A 21,182-nucleotide genomic window follows, 5' to 3' on the forward strand; every position below is an offset into this window, starting at 1 on the left:
TAATCTTATCAGTAACCTTTGAACCATTACTATAAAACTCCTCATCAAATCCTCCCAGGTTGGAACATAGTTTTTCAGGGCAGGAGCCCACTGTGTCTCCCTTTGCTTGGCAAAGCAATAAAGCTATTCTTTTCCACTTCACCCAAAACTCTGTCTCCGAGATTTAGTTCAGTGCTGGTGGTACAGAGGCCAACATTTTGGCATCAGTTAGTTGGTTTTGGTTTTGGTTTGGTTTTGGGGTTTTGTTTGTTTGGTTTGATTTGGGGGTACCAATCTACACCACAGGTCACTAACCAGCCTATGAATTTTGCTTCACTGGATCAGACGGCCTTCTCTGGTCCTAGGTAGGCATAGAGAATTGAGTCTAGTTATTCAAAACAGGACCTTTTGGGGCATCCTATTCTTCACAAACTGTGGTAGGGCCATGTCACTTAGAAGAGGCTGTGAGTATAACAATCACTGTGATAGACATGTCTGGTTCATTCTTCAACTTGATTGCTGGTACCCACACTCTTCTTATACACATGTCTGGGTGTAGCAAAAGAATGCTTCTTTTGTGCATAATCTTAGGCTCACAAGAGATTGTCACATTTGTATAGTAAGAGGAAGGGATGCAGCATGAATATTAAAGAGGCATTCTAGATATTGGGCATTTCCTTCCATCTTCTTGGACTTCTTCCAGATAGCCCCATAAAATTACCATGCTGCCAGTCTTTGACAATCAGAGCCTTAATACTGTCTATTAATACAATTTGGCTGGTACCACAATTTACTCATGAATATGATCAGGTCCCACATGTGACCTGGAATGCTCACAAAGTGCCAGCTGTTGGAAGAAAGCTCTTCTTGCACCAAGGTTACATGATAGTCTTGTATTTCCTTCTCTACCTTGAGCAAGGCAACCCTGGCTCGACATTTGTTCCTCTCAGTGTATATTATCCACTACCATGAGAAACAACCACTGAGGCTATGTTCAAATGGCACAAATTCTGAGACCCAAGAAACCATAGGCCATGAATTAATTAACTCCTTTGTCAGCATATACCATTGGATATTAGCATTTTATCATCCGTTTGGAAAGGAATCTCTCACTGCCATCCATCTAGCTGCTAAGAAATACTAATTCCATATTGACCACATTTTATTTTAACAGTCTGTCTTGGATAATTCCACTCCCAGCATCAAATTTCTGTAATAATTAGATTTTTAAAATTTACACTTTCACTTATTTAATTTCTTCTTGTTATATTAGGCCCACTCTTAAGGCTGTCAAGATCTTTTTTAGATCATATGCTTAAATATCTCTTAATTGATTTTCTTCATTTCCTCTGTTATTGATTTATTCAGTTCTTCAGCACCTCTCACTTTGACAATTGTAGTAACAATATAACTAATCTTACTGATTTTTTCTCTTCCACAACTAATACACCTTTCTCTCAACTTCCAAAAAAGGTCTTCTAAAATGCAAATTTGATTTTACCTTTTATCTCCTGCCATTTACTCTCTTACATCCCCCTAAATGCACCTCACTTTCTCATGTCTCTATGCCTTTGCCCTTCCCACTGATTGGAATATTCTCCTTTTTTTTTTTTTGGACAGGGGTCACCTCTTCTGTAAAACCTCTTTGATTACTTCCTTTACTCCAACAAAGATACTGTTCTCTACTGTATATTAGTGTATCTTGTATATTCTTTTATTATTCATATATCCTGGTATATAATAATTACTTTTTATATCTCATTTATTGATCTGTCTCTCCTGTTAGACTCCAAGTTCCTTCAAGATAGAAACTGTCCTGTAATCATCTTTATATTTTAGTTCTTAGCGTAGTATATGTCCAGCAATTGTTTATTGAATTGAATTTGAACTTCTCTAGTGTATAACAAAGTCCCAAACATCTGGCTGTTGTGATAGTAAATTTTCTGTTCTCTCCTTCTGACACCCAAGAGCAGTGGGTATAGAGCATAACCCTTTACCCCTTTCCCAATTTGATATTCATTTCTGTTCCTTGTTCGTCATTTCCTGTTTTATCTGTTGCTACTTTATACTCAACTAGAAAGCCAGTGGCTAGTTTACCCTTTGTTAATTACAAACTAAATATCTTTGACCAAGGAGGAACAATTCTGAATTAAGCCCCTCTTTTCTCTGTGTAATGAAGTTTCATGACCGAAGTTTGTACAACTCTGATTCTGAGTATTTCCCAGGCTCTCAGATTCTATTTGGTGAAGCATATGGCAAAGAATAAGAAGGAAGAGGTTGGGTCCTGAGTACCATCCTCCTTGTTAGGTTAGCTCCCTTCTTCAAGCTAACTCCTAATTCTTCAGGATCCTTACTCAGGGTGCCAGGAAACCTCCCCAGGTGCCATCACCTTGAGCAGTAACTCACTGGAAAAGTATTTTGATGTCATGTCCTTTCCTTGATGGTCGATTGAGCAGGGAAGTGGGTTGTTGGTCATAATCAGTAAGGTCTTATCCTGATCATACTCTGTTACTTTCAATGTGAAGCTTTGAATTTTCCTGTTTCGAGCCAGGAATTTATGCAATGCAGTGGGCTTCAAAGGCTCATAGTACTGGGCCTAAGCAGAGAGAAAGATTTCCAGCGAGACAAAAGGATTAGTTCAAGAGCAGATTAACAAATCAGTTGGCTAATCTTTTGCCTCTATGGGGTAGGGATAGAAGCTGGACAGGGGCTGGGTTTAATAGAAAATGTCTGAAGCTCTCTGTTCCTTTCTTCTCTCAGAGCTTTTCCCTTCAAACAGACCAAGGGGCTGGGGAAATGAGATGGAAAAGTTTCCACATTAAAAGGAGCGAGATGACTTAATTCTTGTGAAAAAGTTGTGCCAACATTGTGTCCAACAAAATAGGGCAAGCAGAAGTTTCTATGTTCAACCTAAACAGCCTTCTCTACAACTCACTCTGAGGCAGAGGGGAGAAACTGCCAGGAAGCAAATCTCCTAGTTCAGAGAGCCCTGAGGGGGTCAACACAGCCGTTATCTGCATCTTCCCACCCACCAACGTTTCTCCACAGGCACAACCACATTAATGTGCAGAATAAGCACAAAGTTAAAAAAAGGAAAAGCAGTCACAAAAGACAGCATGTCACTTAAGGTGTAGTGGGGGAAGGGGCATGTCCACTAAACTTGCTTTTCCATCAATAGGAGGAAGGCAGAGGATTAGAGAGGGAGGAAGGGAGAGGGAGAGAACAGAATACTTCCTGATTCGAAATATGTTTTCTCAATTAAAAAAAAAAATCAGCTGCAGGGACCACCTTCTTCCCAGTCCCGCCCTCCTCCCTCACCACCATTCCCAACAGTGTCCCAAGACAGCTCTGCTTCCCTGTCCTAGGAGGATGCACAGTCACAGAAGCTGGTGGCACTTGGAGGCACTTGGGATACTCTGCAGTGGACCTCAGCTGAAACTTGCTGTTGGAGATCTTGGGGGAATGCTTTTATCACCTACCAAATTTGGATGGACTGTGTCATGGTGAAGGTTCTCTAGAACAAATTTTGATTGCCCGACTGCATCAAAAATCTAGAGACAATAATCAAAATTAGTATTTCAAGTTGTACCTATTCTAAACCATATTCCTTTCCTTACCTCACCTTAGTCTGGCTAAAATCTGGTCTCTACCTTAAATTAAGTGAGAAGAACTCCATGCTCTGCACCCTGGGTTTCTGGAATGAGGGCCATAGCATGGAGAGCTAGGTTCTAAGGCATCCTGACAGGGTAGCTTGTACATGGAAATGTGGACCAGCTTTGTGAAATGTTAGGAGCTGTTAGGAAGTGAAGGGGTGAAATAGACAAGGACAGCACTAAAGTTTAAACTGGGAAAAATCACCCCTAGAGCTCACACCTCTTTCTTTTGCCTCTTCCATCCCTATAGAAGGGAAGTCAGGTGAAAAACAAAACAAAACAACCTTTAAGGAGAAAAACAAGTTACAAAGGGCAATAACTTAAGGGCTGTCAGTGAAAGGAAGCCTGGCGGATAACTGCTTTCGGGGCTGGGGGCAGCACACAGGAAGGGAGAAACAATGGTGCAGTCTGCATTTTTGAATATTTCTGCGACATATAATTCTTCCAGAAATGTGGCAAAAAGTAATTGCATTTTGGTAACCCTTCTGTCTACCACTTTGTATTTTTCTGCTGCTCGTGGTGCTGGTGATTGGTGGATTGCTTGAGCGCCATGTCTGGTGGTAGGGTTGCTGGGCCTCCTCCATCTCCTTCTGTTGACCCCCAGGCTGTTGCCTGGCCTCTAGCTTAGCCCTAGGTTATCTAAGGATAAATCAAAGGGATGAGAACACAAGGAGATAAAAGCTCTGAGTTATCTCCTTCAGGCTTGGCCTAATCAGGAATCAGATAAAGAGCACAATGCTGTATGTGGATGAGCATTTCTAAAGATTGCCATGCCCCCAAGGAGGTGATATAGTAAGCTGGGATTCAGAAGAAAGGGAACTCACACTGAACAGGTGAATACAGCAAGAAGGTGAATGGAGAAGAGGGAGATAGTAAGAGTGGGACAGAATTGTGTGATGAGGGGAGGAAAATGCCAGGAGTTGGCAATTTCCAGGGCTTGGAGGAGGACTGGGGGGAGGACTAGCAGAGATATGCCATACATTCTTTTAGGAATGGTGGGATGAAATAGGGGACAAATCCAAAGATGCAATGATTTCATTTGTGTTACCTTCTGTAAAACTGAAGTCCCTTTGTTCAAAACAAAAATACATTTGAAAAACCGGCTTCACAGATATAACATATATATTTAGAATCACAGACGTCTCGGAAAAATTTATTTGGGAGAAGATGTAAAGACTTTTCCTTTATAGTTGTTTTTTTTTTTTTAATTAAATTTTTGGGGAAAGTCTCTGGGAAAAATGTTTTTACTCCCAAGTTTTTCTAAGGGATTGCATCTTGTTTCCAAATTAGTCTCCAGTAGTTGACTAAATCCATAAGAATGTCCAAATTGGAGTATGTTTTTAGTTTTATGTTGAATTGTATACTAACATTATGTTGAATTGTATACTAACTCTGGCTGATGAAATAAAAGTTTACCTGGAAAATTCACTTGAATATGATAAATCTTGGGAAGCAACCAAGCTATCCAAAGGAGTTTTGTTGCAAGAAGTGACCACAAAATCAAGTTTAAGTCAGGGTTTAACACTCGCTCATCCCCTAAAATAGATTTCTGGTCCCTGGGTTTTGAGCCCTGATTCTTTGCTGATATGTCCCTGTCTCTTCCCTTTTCTATGTCTCTGTTTCTCTTTCATAAAATTAGATAAACTAACGTTGCTTTCTATATAAATCTTGACCCCTTTTTGCTTTTCAACAGGAAGTTTGTGAGACCCAGCTTATAAAGTAGTCTAAGCAATTCCAAAGAAAGATTACAAGTGAACATTGCTAACGCTCTTTCTTACCTCATCACTATCAACAATTGTTTCTTAAATTTAACTGGGCTAGTTCTTGAAGTCTTTGATTTGCCATACTGAAACCTGAAAAAGAGGCAGAATATCGAATTATTTTTTTCTTACTCAGAGTCTTGGTCTTCTACATGTTCTCAACCTCCCTCAATGAAGTTTGGGGACATGACTTAGAAGAGCCAAGTTTGGGTGACCACTAATTGCATATGTATGGGTAGTAAAGAACAGGACTCATTATTCAGCCTGCATGCTGGGCTCTTCAGTTTGAAGAGTTAATCAAGTGGGACCTCTTGAAGACATGGTGACAACTGATAAGTTGATTTCTTCTAAAATAGGGGTTTTAAGAAATGCAAATTAAAACCACAATAATCTATCACCTCACACCTGTCAGAATGGCTATTATCAAAAAGAACACAAATAACAATTGTTGCAGAGGATGTGGGGAAAAGGGAGGCCTCATACACTGTGGGGATGTAAATTGGTGCAGCCACTATGGAAAACAGTATGGAGGTTCCTAAAAAAAAACTAAAAATGGAACTACCATGAGACCCAGCAATTCCACTCCTGGGTATATATCCAAAAAGACCCTGAAGATACTAATTCAAAAAGATACATGTACCCTAATATTCATAGCAGCATTATTTACAATTGCCAAGATATGGAAGCAACCTGAGGGTCCATCAACAGACGAATGGATAAAGAAGGTGTGGTATGTATGTACAATGGAATACTACTCAGCCACAAAAAGAATGAAATTTTGCCATTTGCGACAACATGTATGGTCTTGGAGAGTATTATGCTAAGTGAAGTAAGTCAGGCAGAGAAAGACAAATATTATATGATATCACTTATATGTGGAATCTAAAAAATAAAACAAACTAGGAAATATAACAAAAAAGAAACAGGCTCACACAACAGATATAGTGAACAAAAAATAGTGGTCGCCAGTGGGGAGTGGGAAGGGGGGAGGGGCAAGATAGGAGTAGGGGATTAAGAGGTACAAACTACTATGTATAAGATAAATAAGCTACAAGGATATATTGTACAACAGGGAATATAGCTAATATTCTATAATAACTTTAAATGGAATATAACATTTAAAAATTGTGAATCACCATGTTGTACACCTGAAACTTATATAATATTGTACATCAACTATACCTCAATTAAAAAAAAATAAGGGTTTTAGACCACTCAAGGAACTGGTCTAGTAGACTGCTTAAGCAAATTCTTTTGGGCAACTGGACAATCATAATACCCTCAAAGACCACCTACTGTTTTGAATGTCTACCTGCACACTCTTCTCCACATGGAAACAGCTCTGCCCTTGCCAATAATTAGCCAATGATTCCATGAGAAGGGATACAGTTAGTCGAACTTCACAACTAAATTTCCAATTCTTAATGACCAAGCTTGGATTACTGGTTCCCTCATATACCTAACCACATCTAAATTTCCCTACCTAGAATTAAGGTAATAAAAACAATCATCAGTGGCAAATATTCTCATAATCTAAACTTTCATTTACTTTCCCATCTCCCTCTCCCCCAGATACCAGTTCCCTTTGAAGAAAAGGGGCAAAAGTTGCAATATTTAGTAACAAAGTATTTTGGATTCCTTGACCAATTCTTACTAAACCCATTTACTGCCCTAACATAGTGAAAGATGCTCATCAGTAAGATTGGGTTACTTAAAATACATAGCCTGCTTTCTCCCTGGAGGTTAAACTAGCTTAAATTAAGTAGGATCCTGGTACTACCTCAACTAAACCTCTCTCCTTTAAAAATGAGGGTGGCAGAGTAAAGACCAAAATAAGAAAAATAGAAATGGCCAAGCTATGTAGTTGATAGGTCAACGGGCTATAGCATGGTACAAATAATCCCAAATCCAGGATCAAATCCCATCCAAGGATGGCTCACTTCCATCTATTGCTGGCCACCAGCTGCATCATTAACTCAGGCCAGAGGTCTTAAAAATAGTCCCCAGGAGAGAGGGTGACACATTGTGGGTAGACCAAAATAAATTCACCCCCACTTAACATCATAGAGTTGGTGCCCTTTTGATGTGTCCTATTACCTTAAGTTATCTAATAATTAACACTATATTATAGGCTTTATTGTAGCACTTTTCAAAATGATTCTTTGGTATCTAAGAGGCAGCACAGGATCCCAGATACTCTTGTTCAAGGCCAATTTAAGGCATAAAACTGCATGAAAAATGCTTCTTCAGCCCAGCAGTGTCCATATTTGACAGCCCGGCCTTTTTCTTTTGATAAAGCTACTCGAGTTGCTGTATGAAGCACAGATCGAGATCTGATTTTTGATCCAGGGACAGTAGGTCAATTAAAATGTTTTTAATGAGTGTCTACTCTGTGACTAGTACTGTTCAAAGTGATATGGACTACAAAATGAGTCTGTATAAGAAGGTATTCATAACTTAGTTGGGCAAACAAGACTACACACTTGGCCTGTCTCCTTTGGCCCATTACTGTTCACTGCTAAGTGGGCCAACCCAAGGCAAATATTCAACCAGAGGCCAAACTCAGTGCCGCTAAATAGTCCACGTTCTGCAGGGGTTCAGTTCAATCCAAACATTCTTTTCTTAGCACATTCTGTGTGCTCAGCCCCATTCTTGATCCTGTGTGGGAAACAAGAGGAGACTTATTCTGCTGTTGTGAAGGCAGAAAGTGCACAAGACATGATGATCCTTGCCCTCAAGAACTTAAGTTTAGTTGGTAAATGTGGGGAGGGAAGAGAAAGTGATTGTTAAATGTGAAACAATAATGACAAATACATGCTAACATATTAGGTAAGTCAATTCATTTCTTGGGGCCTCAATTTCCTCACCTGTAAAAATAGAGTTAACCAAATGATTTAAAGGTGACGTTCTAATTCCACGACAGTGGTGAGATTTACCTATATAAAGACCTGAAATAAAATTAATTCACGTGTCAGTTGTGGGAGAAATTTGGAGGAGTAGCCATCCTTTAATGTATACCTCCCCTCTCAATATAATCATACTTTTCCAGATATTAGTCCTGACTGGAAGGTTATTTTGTTTTTGTTTTTTTGCTGTTGTTGTTTGAAATGGTAAGACATAAAAGTGGGGAGGTAGGATGAGATCAAATTATGGGGGCCCTGACAATTAAGTAGAGCTTTGATAAGGCCTATTAGCCCAAGCTCCTATAAAGCCTATGGGTTTGGAGGAAAGATCTATATTAATGTTAATAGTTTTGATAGGTGATTGCTCAGGGTTTATGTCTAGTTTGATTGTCTAGACACAAACCCTAAATATGACTATCTAGAGTTTATCACTAGACTGAGTTAACCTCTGAAACTTCCCTTCAAGGGAAATAGACTAATAAGCTTTTCACCCTTTTCTCACCTTTAGTTTTTCTGGAATTGTGAGTCCAGCTCACATGTATATTGAAACTAAAATAAGTAGGAGCCAACAAATTGGGGGATATAAGGCTTGTGCTGTTTGTCTGCAACCCAGGGTGGGGAAAAACATCACACAAACACAAAAACTACATCTAAAATAAGAATAGAAAGATGGAGTGTACAATACCTTGAAGGACATTAGGAAAGCTTAGTTCAGGGAAGAAGGGGAAATTCCTTGACATGGAAACTGTCCATTTTGAAAATATTCTAGAGGAGACACAGGGAATTTGTGATGAAAAGGCATTCTAGAATGCTGAGGTGTTCTATGTTGGAGTCAGAGAATGAAAAGTCCAAAGATTTCAAACAAAATCTGCTACAATCTGCTCCAGTTTGTTTTTCTAGCCTATGACTCCCCAACATACACACACACTGACCCTTTCACTGTATCTTTTTGAAAAAAATTTATTGAAGTATAGTTGATTCACAATGTTGTGTTAATTTCTGCGGTACAGCAAAGTGATTCAGTTTACATATATATACATTCTTTTTCATATTCTTTTCCATTGTGGTTTATCACAGGATATTGAATATAGTTCCCTGTGCTATACAGTAAGGATATATCTTCATTGTATCTTAATCAACCTCTGCCTTAGCCAATGTTTTTACCCTGTTCCTCAGACATAGTGAACATTTATTTCTCTTATTCTCCAAACTTAAAACTCTCTCCCCAACCTCTTCAAACCATTTGAGTCTTCTTCTTTACTTATGTTACTACTTAAGCCTTTCTTCTTCAGAGAAGACTTTCCACATCAATCTAATCTCAAATTCTAGCCTGCAGGTACTGTTTTTTTGTGCATGCAATTATATAGTAAATTGTTATTCTACGTATACTCTTCTTATATGCAGGTTGTTTGCTCCCTAGGCAGTAAGCTCCTTGAAAGTGAAATATGAATTATATATATATTATGTTTGTTCCACCCACAGTGCTTTATACATTAGGCATTCAAAATCAATATTTGTTTATTTCAATATATTTGCCAAACATCTATGACATATTAGGCACTGTCGTAGGTAATGGGAACCAAATATAAATTAAATGTAGTCTTCGACCTCAAGGAGCTCACAGTTTAAGCTAGAAGACAGACCAGGGAAGAGTGGAATGCAACACATTGCAATGGGCATGTTAGAGAGAAGTTCAGGATGCTAGCGGAGTAGAGAGGAAGAGCACTTAGCCTGGATGAGAAGAGACAGGGAGAGGTTTGGACCTAATCCCTAAAGTGAGTCTGGACAGATGAGTATGAGTCAACCAGGTGAAAAGAAGAGGAAATGGGCATTTGAGAAAGAGGGAGCAACACAAGCAAAAACATGAGCATAGAATAAAGCATGTCTTGTTTAGGAGCACTGCCAGTAACCACAGTATGCCTGGAACATAAGATTTAATGAAGGGACTTCCCTAGTGGCGCAGTGGTTAAGAATCCCCCTGCCAATGCAGGGGACACGGGTTCGAGCCCAGGATGATCCCACATGTCGCGGAGCAACAAAGCCCGAGCGCCACAACTACTGAGTCTGCGCTCTAGAGCCTGTGAGCCACAAACTGAGCCCGTGTGCCACAGCTACTAAAGCCTGCGTGCCTAGACCCGTGCTCCACAACAAGAGAAGCCACAGCAATGAGAAGCACGTGCACCGCAACCAAGAGTAACCCCCACTTGCTGCAACTAGAGAAAATCCGCGCAGCAGCGAAGACTCAGCGCAGCCAAAATTAATTAATTAATTTTAAAAAAAGATTTAATGAAACGGTAGTAAGGGATGAGACTAGAGAGGAAGCCAGGGTCTAAATCCTAGAGTGAAGTCCCTAGAAGAAGCTTGTAGGCTATTCTATGAATAATGAAGCACTATGGAGGGATGTTAACTAGGGATACTTTGAACAGTATATATTTGTAAAATACAAAAATGGTGGCCGTGTGAACTATAGATTGGAAAGATGCAGAGGCATTTGAGAAAGCTAGTTAGTATTGAGGAAGGGTTGAGAAGGGCCTATGGCAATTTTTGCCACTCACCCCTGTTTCCTAGCCCTGGATGACTTATTCAAAGATGGCCAACCAGATTCTCTCTACTAGGAATTTGAAAGTTTGATAAAGACAGAGAGATGAAAGGTGATTGTAGCTGAGTTACCTTACCCAGTGTCCCAGACAGAAAGTTTGAGCTCCACTTGCTAAGGTCCCCGGAAATGCCTCAGATCTAGTCTTCCTTGAAGCATGGTTATTCAGTTTTCCCTCCAATTCTGTGAGCTTTCCCAATGTCTTTTCAAATAAATACCCCTTTTTTGCTTAAATTAGTCAGTTTGTTTCTGTTGTTTGCAACCAAAAAAGCCTGAACTGGGCTTCCGTGGTGGCGCAGTTGTTGGGGGTCCGCCTGCCGTTGCAGGGGACGCGGGTTCGTGCCCCCGTCCAGGAATATCCTATATGCCGTGGAGCGGCTGGGCCCGTGAGCCATGGCCACTGAGCCTGTGCGTCCGGAGCCTGTGCTCCGCAACGGGAGAGACCACAACAGTGAGAGGCCCGCGTACCGCAAAAAAAAAAAAAGTCTGAACTGATATAAGGTCTAAAGTAAGGTAGTGGCAATGAAGAAGGATAAAAGAGGGAGATCTGAAAGATGTTAGAAAGGTGGGATTAATAAGACTTGGTAACCGGTTGGATCCATGGGCTCATGAATATTATAGTCACATTTCTAGCTCGGTTACCTGAGTGAATGTGGGTGCAATTTACTAAAATGTAGCATAAAGAAGATGGAGTCAGTTGATGAATTTTGGTTTTGGTCCACTGAGTATGAGATGCAGGTGGGGACAGTGTCAAGTAAATGGCTTAAAATATGCTTTGGGGAAAGAATTACACATTTGGGAATCAACATCAAGTATATATGCTAGTTGAAACTATTGGAGTCAATGAGCTTAAGCAGGAGAAACGGTGGGCTGAAAAGACACTAAGGCACAAGACAGAGCCTCAGATAAAGCAAACACTAAAAGAAGAACATCACGAGTGGATGGTGTAAAGAATGCCAAAAAGGAGTGGCCAGAGGTTGGAGAACCAGGAGAAAGGAGCCCCAGGAATCACGGGAAGAGATGAGAAAAGAGAGGAGAGCCTCTACCTTAAAGCACCTAAGCTGCAACTTTTGAAGGTACAGAAACGATTAAAAACTCACAAAAAGTATCAAAGCTTAATAAGCAAGCCCATGCTACCAGTTATAAGGCAGATAAATCAGATCAAAAAAACCTGCTAGGCTTGAGTTCATGGCAAAGCCAGGATTTGCTTGAACAGAGACCATCTGAGAGAAGATAATGTGAATGTATCATACATTCTCCCCTGACTGTCTTCTTTCCAAACACAGGAGCTGCATCCACCAAAACTCAGGTTGGTCATCCCTTTCTACTACCCCTTAGGTGTTGATCTATGATGGGACCTAAGAATTGTTCTTCTCATCCCTTCATCTCCACAACTTTCTATGTCTGGATGGAGACCTCACAGCCCAGGTAAACACTGGCTAGTAAGGATGGGGTGCTTGAGGTGGCATAGTGCATTTGGGGAGTATTAGGTGAGGGCAGGAGGCAGGAAGAACTCTTTGTGGAACCATTTTCTTCCTCTCCTCCTATTTCTAACTGCTTATAAAACAGAAACTTCTATCCTTTTAAAAGTATTGGTATGGTAGCATCCTCCCTTCTTCTCTGAAAAGAAAATCTATGGTATATAGTGCTGAGCAAGGGTAAGTAATCCCAATTTTGGCCCTTGCTTTCCCAAACAACCTGCCAGCGACATGTGGTAAGTTACCTGGGGGCTAGGGGGATGTATTGAGAAGCCAAATTTATATTCAGGTCCCAGCCACAGACTCCAAACTAGCCTCTAGCAAAAACAGATACTTCGAAATTATTTGATTTTTGCATTTTTAAAAAAATTGCTTTGGAACCTGTAGGGGGAGGAGGTATATTTGGTACATCAAATACCTCAACATCCTGGCTGCATTGAATGCTGAGGCTGTAGTGTGAATGTTCTACATTGGTTCAGATACCAGCGAACAAGGAAATAGGGGTTTCAGGAAATTATCTCCATGGCAAAGCAAAAATGAAAGCCTGCTAGAAACTGAAGCCTGGGCAGAAAGCTTTGCCTAGCAACCTGCCTTCCATCTGTGGGCAGAGTGGGACCAGGGTTTAAACATCCATTCATCTCATCTGTTGATCAATATCAAATCTGAACAGAACTAGCATTATTCAGCAATGAATGAATGGAAAATGACTTTCAGAGTTAATGATTTTATGAAGAGGAGAATGTAGCCGCAGCAATAGCCACTGTGGAATAAATATGGAGCTAAGAAAGACTACCAGAAATAGAGACATAAGAAGAAGATCAGGAGATTGGGAACCTGGGAAATTCAAGGCCATGAGATTTGTTTGTAGATCTGTCTATTTAAAATATGGGGATATCTACTCACAAGAGAGAGTGGAAGCTGTCTCTCTACACAGAGCTTTCATTCAATTTAGCACAGGAGTGTAAGGGATATGGGGGCCAAAGGAGAAACAAAAGGGGAGAAAATGGGTTTTTAAAAATATACAGGATGGACAGTAAGGGATAGAAGGTGGTCTCAGGAAAAACCTTGGGACTGAAGCCTCTCACCATGGCAAGTTTCTAAATGTTGTGACTGGGATGCTATCTGGAGGAGCAGAAGATGTGTTTTCCCATTCACGGCACCTTCCCAACCCCACTGACACATTTCATTCTCTTGTATCTTTAGAGCCTTTCTCCTGATCTAGCTCAATGGCACCACAGAAAAAGGTTGCAGATTCTTAGCTTATAAGTCCAAGCATCAAAGACCCAACTGTAAGACAGAATGGTTCAGGAAATAGATGTGATCAATAAAGATGCCTCTCTCCAAGAGAGAAGAATATTTGTCAGCATTACAGAATTCTACCCTGATATGGGAGACACAGTGTCACAATTCATTGTCAAGATTGAGTTCACCCACAAAAGGTAGACTCTGGGCAATTAGCACTGATTTATTGGCATCTCAGTAGGCTGAAACAAACAAGCTTTCTCCCACCCTCTTTTTATTTTCTCGATCCTTCCAGTTCTTTCAAATAACATCAGACTTTTCATAGTGTGATAGCCAGCAACAGTGATGTAGGATAATACATAATCATACCAAACTATATGTCTTCCTGTACATTACATTTTCACACCAAACCATATATTGAATTTCAATACTGACAAAAACTTTAAAAACTTCAATACTTTGTATTGTAGACTTAGGGTGAGGGGGGTTGGGAATGTGGAAAGATCTCTTTAGGAAGCCTCTTCTTTCTCACTTTTCCGCTTTGTTTTCCCTCAAGAAGCAAATTCATATCACTGTTGGGACTTCCTTTGTATTTGGAGAGATCTTATACATTAAAAGTTCACATAAATGGTTTCACTCATTCCTCTGTTCAGGCTCTGGCCCTCTATTCTCCATGTCTCCCTTTTCTCCATGTGGCAGACCAATCCAGAAATTTGAATTTGAGCTCTAATAGAGGGAAGAGGCCCCTCAGACACGGCTTTCTCTCACTATTTTAGGTATTAATATGTGGTATTTGTTTGTTTGTCTTTCTGGTATGTGGGCCTCTCACTGTTGTGGCCTCTCCCGTTGCGGAGCACAGGCTCCGGACATGCAGGCCCAGCGGCCATGGCTCACGGGCCTAGCCGCTCCGCGGCATGTGGGATCTTCCCGGACCGGGGCACGAACCCATATCCCCTGCATCAGCAGGCGGACTCTCAACCACTGAGCCACCAGGGAAGCCCAACATATGGTATTTGTTGCCACCATTTGCTTTTTATCATTCTGCTCAGCAATGGCTATAGGCCAGGACTTCAAACTATGAAAGCTTCAGACTCACATTTATTCATTTATTTGTTCATTCAGCAAATACTAAATATTTATCAAACACCTGCTGTGGGACTTCCCTGGTGGCGCAGTTGTTAAGAATCCACTTGCCAATGCAGGGGGCAAGGGTTCGAGCCCTGGTCCAGGAAGATCCCACATGCCGTGGAGCACCTAAGCCTGTGTACCACAACTACTGAGCCCACGTGCCACAACTACTGAAGCCTGCACGCCTAGAGCCCGTGCTCCACAAAGATAAGCCACCGCAATGAGAAGCCCCCACTCGCTGCAACTAGAGAAAGCCCGCATGCAGCAACGAAGACCCAACATGGCCATAAATAAATAAATAAATAAATTTATTTTATTTATTTATTTATTTTTTTTTTTTTTTTTTTTTTTTTTTTTGTGGTATGCGGGCCTCTCACTGTTGCGGCCTCTCCCGTTGCGGAGCACAGGCTCCGGACGCGCAGGCTCAGCAGCCATGGCTCACGGGCCCAGCCGCTCCGCGGCATATGGGATCCTCCCAGACCGGGGCACGAACCCGCACTCCCTGCATCGGCAGGCGGACTCTCAACCACTGCGCCACCAGGGAGGCCCAATAAATTTATTTTAAAAAAACAAAAAGAAAAAACCTGCTATGTGCCAGGGGCTCGTCTAGGCTCCAAGAATACAGTAGTAAACAAAACAGACAAAAATCCCTATCCTCTTGGAGTTTACATTCTGGTTGAGGACCAGATGCAACTGCAGTTTACATCTGCTCTTGGATGCTAACGGATATCTCAGACTTTGACAAGTTCAAAATAATTCTTGATTCTCCCTCCCCATCATTCCTCCCTCAGTCTTTCCCATCTCAAGAGGTGGCACTGCCATTTATTCTATTGTTCAGGCAGAAAGCTTTGGGGTTATCCTTGATTCCTCTTATTCCCTCAACTACACATCCAATCTATTCATCATCAAGACCTATTGATTCCATTATCCACATGTGTTCCAAATCTGACTGCCTTTCAACCACCCTGGTCCAAGCCAAAGCTTCCTTTCACTATGGGCTGCCTAAACACAATTGCAGCTTTCTTTGTGATGAATCTCCTTTGCAGGAGATGAGGAAAAGGGGAAGTAATGTTAGGGAGTGAACAATATGTCAGGCAGAAATTAGATGCCTGTTGGCAGTTCTTATCAGCTCTATTTCCCTTAAGAAATCAAAGACATTTGATAAGAAAGAATTCTAAGTGATCTTTCTCAGGCTTTTAGAAAGAGTCTATGAACTATGGTCCAAGTATTCCATTTCCCTGAGTTTGCAAGTTGGGCCTGCTTCCCTTATGTCCTCATGAACACTTGGTTAAACCCAGAGACAGTGTTAAACACACAGGAGAAGGGGAAGGAAAGAAGCAAATGTATTTCTGTAGATAGATCTTTTTTAAATGTAAAAATAAAATTACAGGATTTTCCTGCTCAAACCCTGTCAATACTTCCTATCGCATTTAAAATAAAACCCAAACTCTTTACTATATTATACAAGATCACCCTTCTCCCTAACTTCATCTCCTTCTAGGCTCTCCATCACGGCAGCAACTCTTGCTATTCCTTGAACACACTAAGGTCATTCCCTTTCAGGGCTTTTGTTAATTCTAGTCTCTGGAACACTCTTCACCAAGAACTTCCAATGACTTACACCCTCACTCCATTCCTTTTTCTGGGCAAGTGTCACCTTATAAGACAGGATTTCCTTAGCCACTCCAAATAGGTACTCCCTCCCAATGAAATTCTATCTCTTTATTATGCTTTATTATTCTTCAAAGCCCTTCAATTTACCTGAATTTATATACTTTTAAATTTATTATCCATCTCCTTTAGAAGAATGTACTCTGTAATGTGGCAAGGATTTTGCATGCTTGCTTCACTACTATCTCCCCAGTGCTTGGAAGAGTACTACTTGATACACAGCGGACACTCTGCAAATATTTGTTGATTGAATGAGTAACTGAAAACCCTGCTGAAAAATTCCAAGTAGACTATGTGAGTTTGGGGGCTTGATATATTATTGCTACACGTTGTTGGTGGTACTAAATAGCCATCCCAAACCTTCTTCCTTTTTATCTTGTTCTTAAAGAAGAAGTAGGTGTGAGGAAAAATCAGCATGGAAACAGAATCAAGGGTTTTATGTGGCTTATCAACAGCCTCCTTGAGGCATTTCCCTCCCTACCCACCTCTGCTCTGTGCTCTCAGTTTGGCTCTGATATGTCTATTAGTTTTGAGCCAATCACATTTGTGAATACCATAGCAGTATAGCCATGACTAGATGAAGAGGAAGAGGTCTATTCTTACAAGAAGAATGAAACAACACCATAGGAAAGGCCGAAAATTCACAATAGGGAGCCTGCATCTGGCATGCCTTTACTTATGGAGTTAGGCTGGTCCAGAAACAGTGGGAATGCCCTGATGAGCAGGCAGGGCCAACCCACTGGGTGTTTCAAATGAAGAGAGAACTATGGCTTGAAAATGTTAGTTTTAGAAATGATAGAAGGCAAACTAGTGGCATATCAGTAGATGAATGAAGAGAGATTGATACTCAGGGGAAGACATGAGATCTGAAATGTCAAAACTAGTCTTATACAAAAAGAAAAGAATATCTCTCTGATTTTATATGGACCTAACTGCTTTTACACTTGGGACTAGGCTAGGAAAAGGTTGGGGAGATGTTTTTGATGATAGTAGGTCTGGGAAAATGACTGTGTCCTAGAGAGGTTTAATGGAAGAGGAAAGGAAAGATATTAAGGAACAATTTAGAATTATACCCCAAGAGGGAGCCTGGATCCAGGAAATTATTGAAAGTCGCCCTCCGATGGTAACAAATAGGAAGTCCTTAATGAGAACGACTGGGGGACTTTGGTGATTCCTGGGAATAAAAACTTTGGGGAAGGGATGATTCAGGAATCCATAAGCAGGTAACAGAGAAACTTTGAGTTTTAGGGCCAGTGTAAATATAAGCTAAGGGGAAAATAGCTAAATTAGCCAATATAGCTAAACAGTTATTGGAAAGCTGATCAAATTAATAGTTATTACATTATTACATGCATTTCAGGTGCTCAAATTCATAATTTGGGATGTGAAAATAGCCTCTAAGTAGTGACTAAAACAACTTATGCACTTTACGTGATTGGATCTGCAAGGAATCCATTCAATTTCCCCAATGCCTGGCCTCTACCCCTTACATGTCCAGACATCTTTGAGTGGTTACCAATATGCTGGAGATCAGAGTAGAGAACAGTCTTCCTTCTTCTTTCCTACTGCCTAGTCTTAGGCAGCTCCTCAACATGTACAGACTTTAACTTTTACCTGAGACTTTGACTTTAGGGGAGAGACACCAGTTGACGGGGTGCTAGAGTTGGCCCACAGATAACCTTTAGGGGATGTAGGAGATTCTATGTTGGTCCATGAGCACTTCTGGAAGTTCTCCTGGGAAGTTTCATAACTCAATTTATAAAAAGAAAAAACATATAGGCATACACTCTATGAGATTAAAACCTAACCCAATCAAAACCTCAATTAATATAGGGGAAAATATCCACACATGGAAGAGAAACACATTACCCTGTTCAAAAACTGTTTGGTCAGATACTTCAATTCACACAATTAAGACATTCAATAACACTAATTTTTGAATATTTGGCATAGTAAAAATGCTTGTATGGCTTTTTTTTTTTTTTTTTTTTTTTGCTGTACGCGGGCCTCTCACTGCTGTGGCCTCTCCCGTTGCGGAGCACAGGCTCCGGACACACAGGCTCCGCGGCCATGGCTCGCGGGCCCAGCCGCTCCGCGGCATGTGGGATCTTCCGGGATCGGGGCACGAACCCGTGTCCCCTGCATCGGCAGGCGGACTCTCAACCACTGCGCCACCAGGGAAGCCCGCTTGTATGGCTTTTTATCACTGAATGCCGTGAGTCTAACAGGTTCCATAGGAAAAAAATACAACACCTAATTACACTAAAGGGCTTAATAGCAAATTAGACACTAAGGAAGAAAATCTCAGTAAATCTGACAACATAACAAAAGAAACTATCCAAACTGAAGCATATAGAGAACATATGAAATACATAAGAAAAATAAACAAGGCCTCATAACCTGTAGGACAATATCAAATGGTCTAACCTATGTGTAATTGGAGGCCCTGGTAAGTGGGGAAGGGAAGATATTTTAAGAGATAATGGCCGAAAAGTTTCCAAATTTGAAGAAAAATATCAATCAACCAATTCAAGAAGCTCAACAAACCCAAAGCAGAATAAACAAAAAGAAAATGGGACTGAGAAACATTATGCTCAAATTTCTGAAAACCTGTGATAAAGCAAAGGGGGAAAAATGTACACAGCTCTTTAGTCTGGGTTAAGGGTAGATACCATTCTTACAACTTTTCCCTAAATTTTAAATTCTATCAAAATGAACAGTTACCAAAAAGACAAGATGTAACCAAAATACTGGTTGATAGCAGGGAAGGTGGCAGGGAAGAGTTCAGAAGTAAACGGTCTTCCTTTTTAACTCCATCTGTTCAGAAGTATATTTCTTAAATTTGTAAAAACTGCACATTGAAAGTTTAAGGGTAATTACTAGAAGAATCTGCAGATATATCCCACATAATATCTTGCTTGTTAATATTATGAATGTTTCCTTGCTTTTAAATACCAATATTATAGAACTATATCACTCAATAAAAATATTTTCCATCCTTATTTATCTAAGAAAAATTTATATTCATTCCACAAAATTCAATACTACTTAAAAAATGTGTTTTATTATTTTTAAGGTGCTATAATTTATTAATAATGGCTTAGTTTATTTGTTTAATTGAAGTATAGTTCATTTACAATATTATATTAGTTGCAGGTATACCACTTAGTGATTCAGTATTTTTACAGATTATATTCCATTAAAAATTGGGAATTCCCTAGTGGTCCAGTGGTTAGGACTTGGTGCTTTCACTGCTGAGGGCCCAGGTTCAATCCCTGGTTGGGGAACTAAGATCCCGCAAACTGCACATGGCGCGGCCAAAAAAAAAAAGTTATTACAATATAATGGTTATAATTCCCTGTGTTATACAATATATCATTGTAGCTTATCAATTTTATATGTAGTAGTTTGTATTTCTTAATCCCATACCCCAATTTGCCCCTCCCCTCTCCCCTCTCCTATTTGGTAACCACTAGTTTGTTTTCCATATCCGTGAGTCTGTTTCTGTTTTGCATATACATTCATTTGTATTATTTTTTAGATTCCACGTATAAGTGATATCATATAATATTTATCTTTCTCTGTCTAACTTATTTCACTAAGCATAATATCCTCTAGGTCCATCTACGTTGCTGCAAATGGCAGAATTTCATTCTTTTTATAGCTGAGTAGTGTTTCATTGTATATATAAGCCACAACTTCTTTATACATTCGTCTGTTGACAGACACTTGGGTTGTTTCTATATCTTGGCTATTGTAAATAGTGCTGCTATGAACACTGGGGTGCATGTATCTTTTCGAATTAGTGTTTTCCTTTTTTCTGGATATATACCCAGGAGTGGAATTGCTGGATCATACGGCAAATCTATTTTTAGTTTTTTTGGTTTTTTTTTTTTTTTTTTTGCGGTACGCGGGCCTCTCACTGTTGTGGCCTCTCCTATTGTGGAGCACAGGCTCCAGACGCGCAGGCTTAGCGACCATGGCTCACGGGCCCAGCCGCTCCGCAGCATGTGGGATCTTCCCAGACTGGGGCACGAACCCGTGTCCCCTGCATCGGCAGGCAGACTCTCAACCACTGCGCCACCAGGGAAGCCCTATTTTTAGTTTTTTGATGAACCTCCATACTGTTCTCCATAGTGGCTGCACCAATTTACATTCCCACAAACAGTTGTACAAGGGTTATCTTTTCTCCACATCCTCTCCAACATTTGTTATTTGTAGAATTTTTGATGATAGCCTTTCTTTTTTTTTTATTGGAGTATAATTGCTTTACAATGTTGTGTTAGTTTCTGCTGTACAACAAAGTGAATCAGCTATATGTATACCCCTATACCCTCCCTCTTGGACCTCCCTCCCACCCCACCTCCATCCCACCCATCTAGGCCATCACAGAGCACTGAGCTGAGCTTCCTGTGCTTTATAGCATGATCCCACTAGCTATCTATTTTACGCACGGTAGTGTATATATGTCAATCCTAATCTCCCAGTTCATCCCCCCTCCCCTTCCTCACCCCCCGTGTCTACATGTCCCTTCTCTACATCTACGTATCTATTCCTACCCTGCAAATAGATTTATCTGTATCATTTTTCTAGATTCCACATATATGCGTTAATATACGATATTTCTCTCTTTCTGGCTTACTTCACTCTGTATGACAGACTCTAAATGCTGGAGAGAGTGTGGAGAAAAGGGAACCCTCTTGTACTATTGGTTGGAATGTAAACTGATACAGCCAATATCAATTGTGGAGTGAACAGTATGGAGGTTCCCT

At 40.5% G+C, this 21,182-nt stretch overlaps 1 protein-coding gene across 1 annotated transcript in view; it reads right to left on the bottom strand.

The window, feature by feature from the left end:
• TSGA13 (testis specific 13) overlaps positions 1–21,182 on the bottom strand; it is a gene marked incomplete at its 5' end in the record, with an annotated part of 39,161 nt that overhangs the window by 6,164 nt on the left and 11,815 nt on the right. Inside the window, 2 exons of the mRNA XM_082632247.1 lie at positions 2,369–2,575; positions 3,459–3,530. Of these exons, the coding sequence (XP_082488373.1) occupies positions 2,369–2,575; positions 3,459–3,530 (279 nt within the window). The remainder of the gene's footprint in view (positions 1–2,368; positions 2,576–3,458; positions 3,531–21,182) is intronic.

The sequence above is a fragment of the Mesoplodon mirus genome (genome assembly GCF_964341445.2).
Source record: "Mesoplodon mirus genome assembly, chromosome: 9".
Lineage (NCBI taxonomy): Eukaryota > Metazoa > Chordata > Mammalia > Artiodactyla > Ziphiidae > Mesoplodon > Mesoplodon mirus.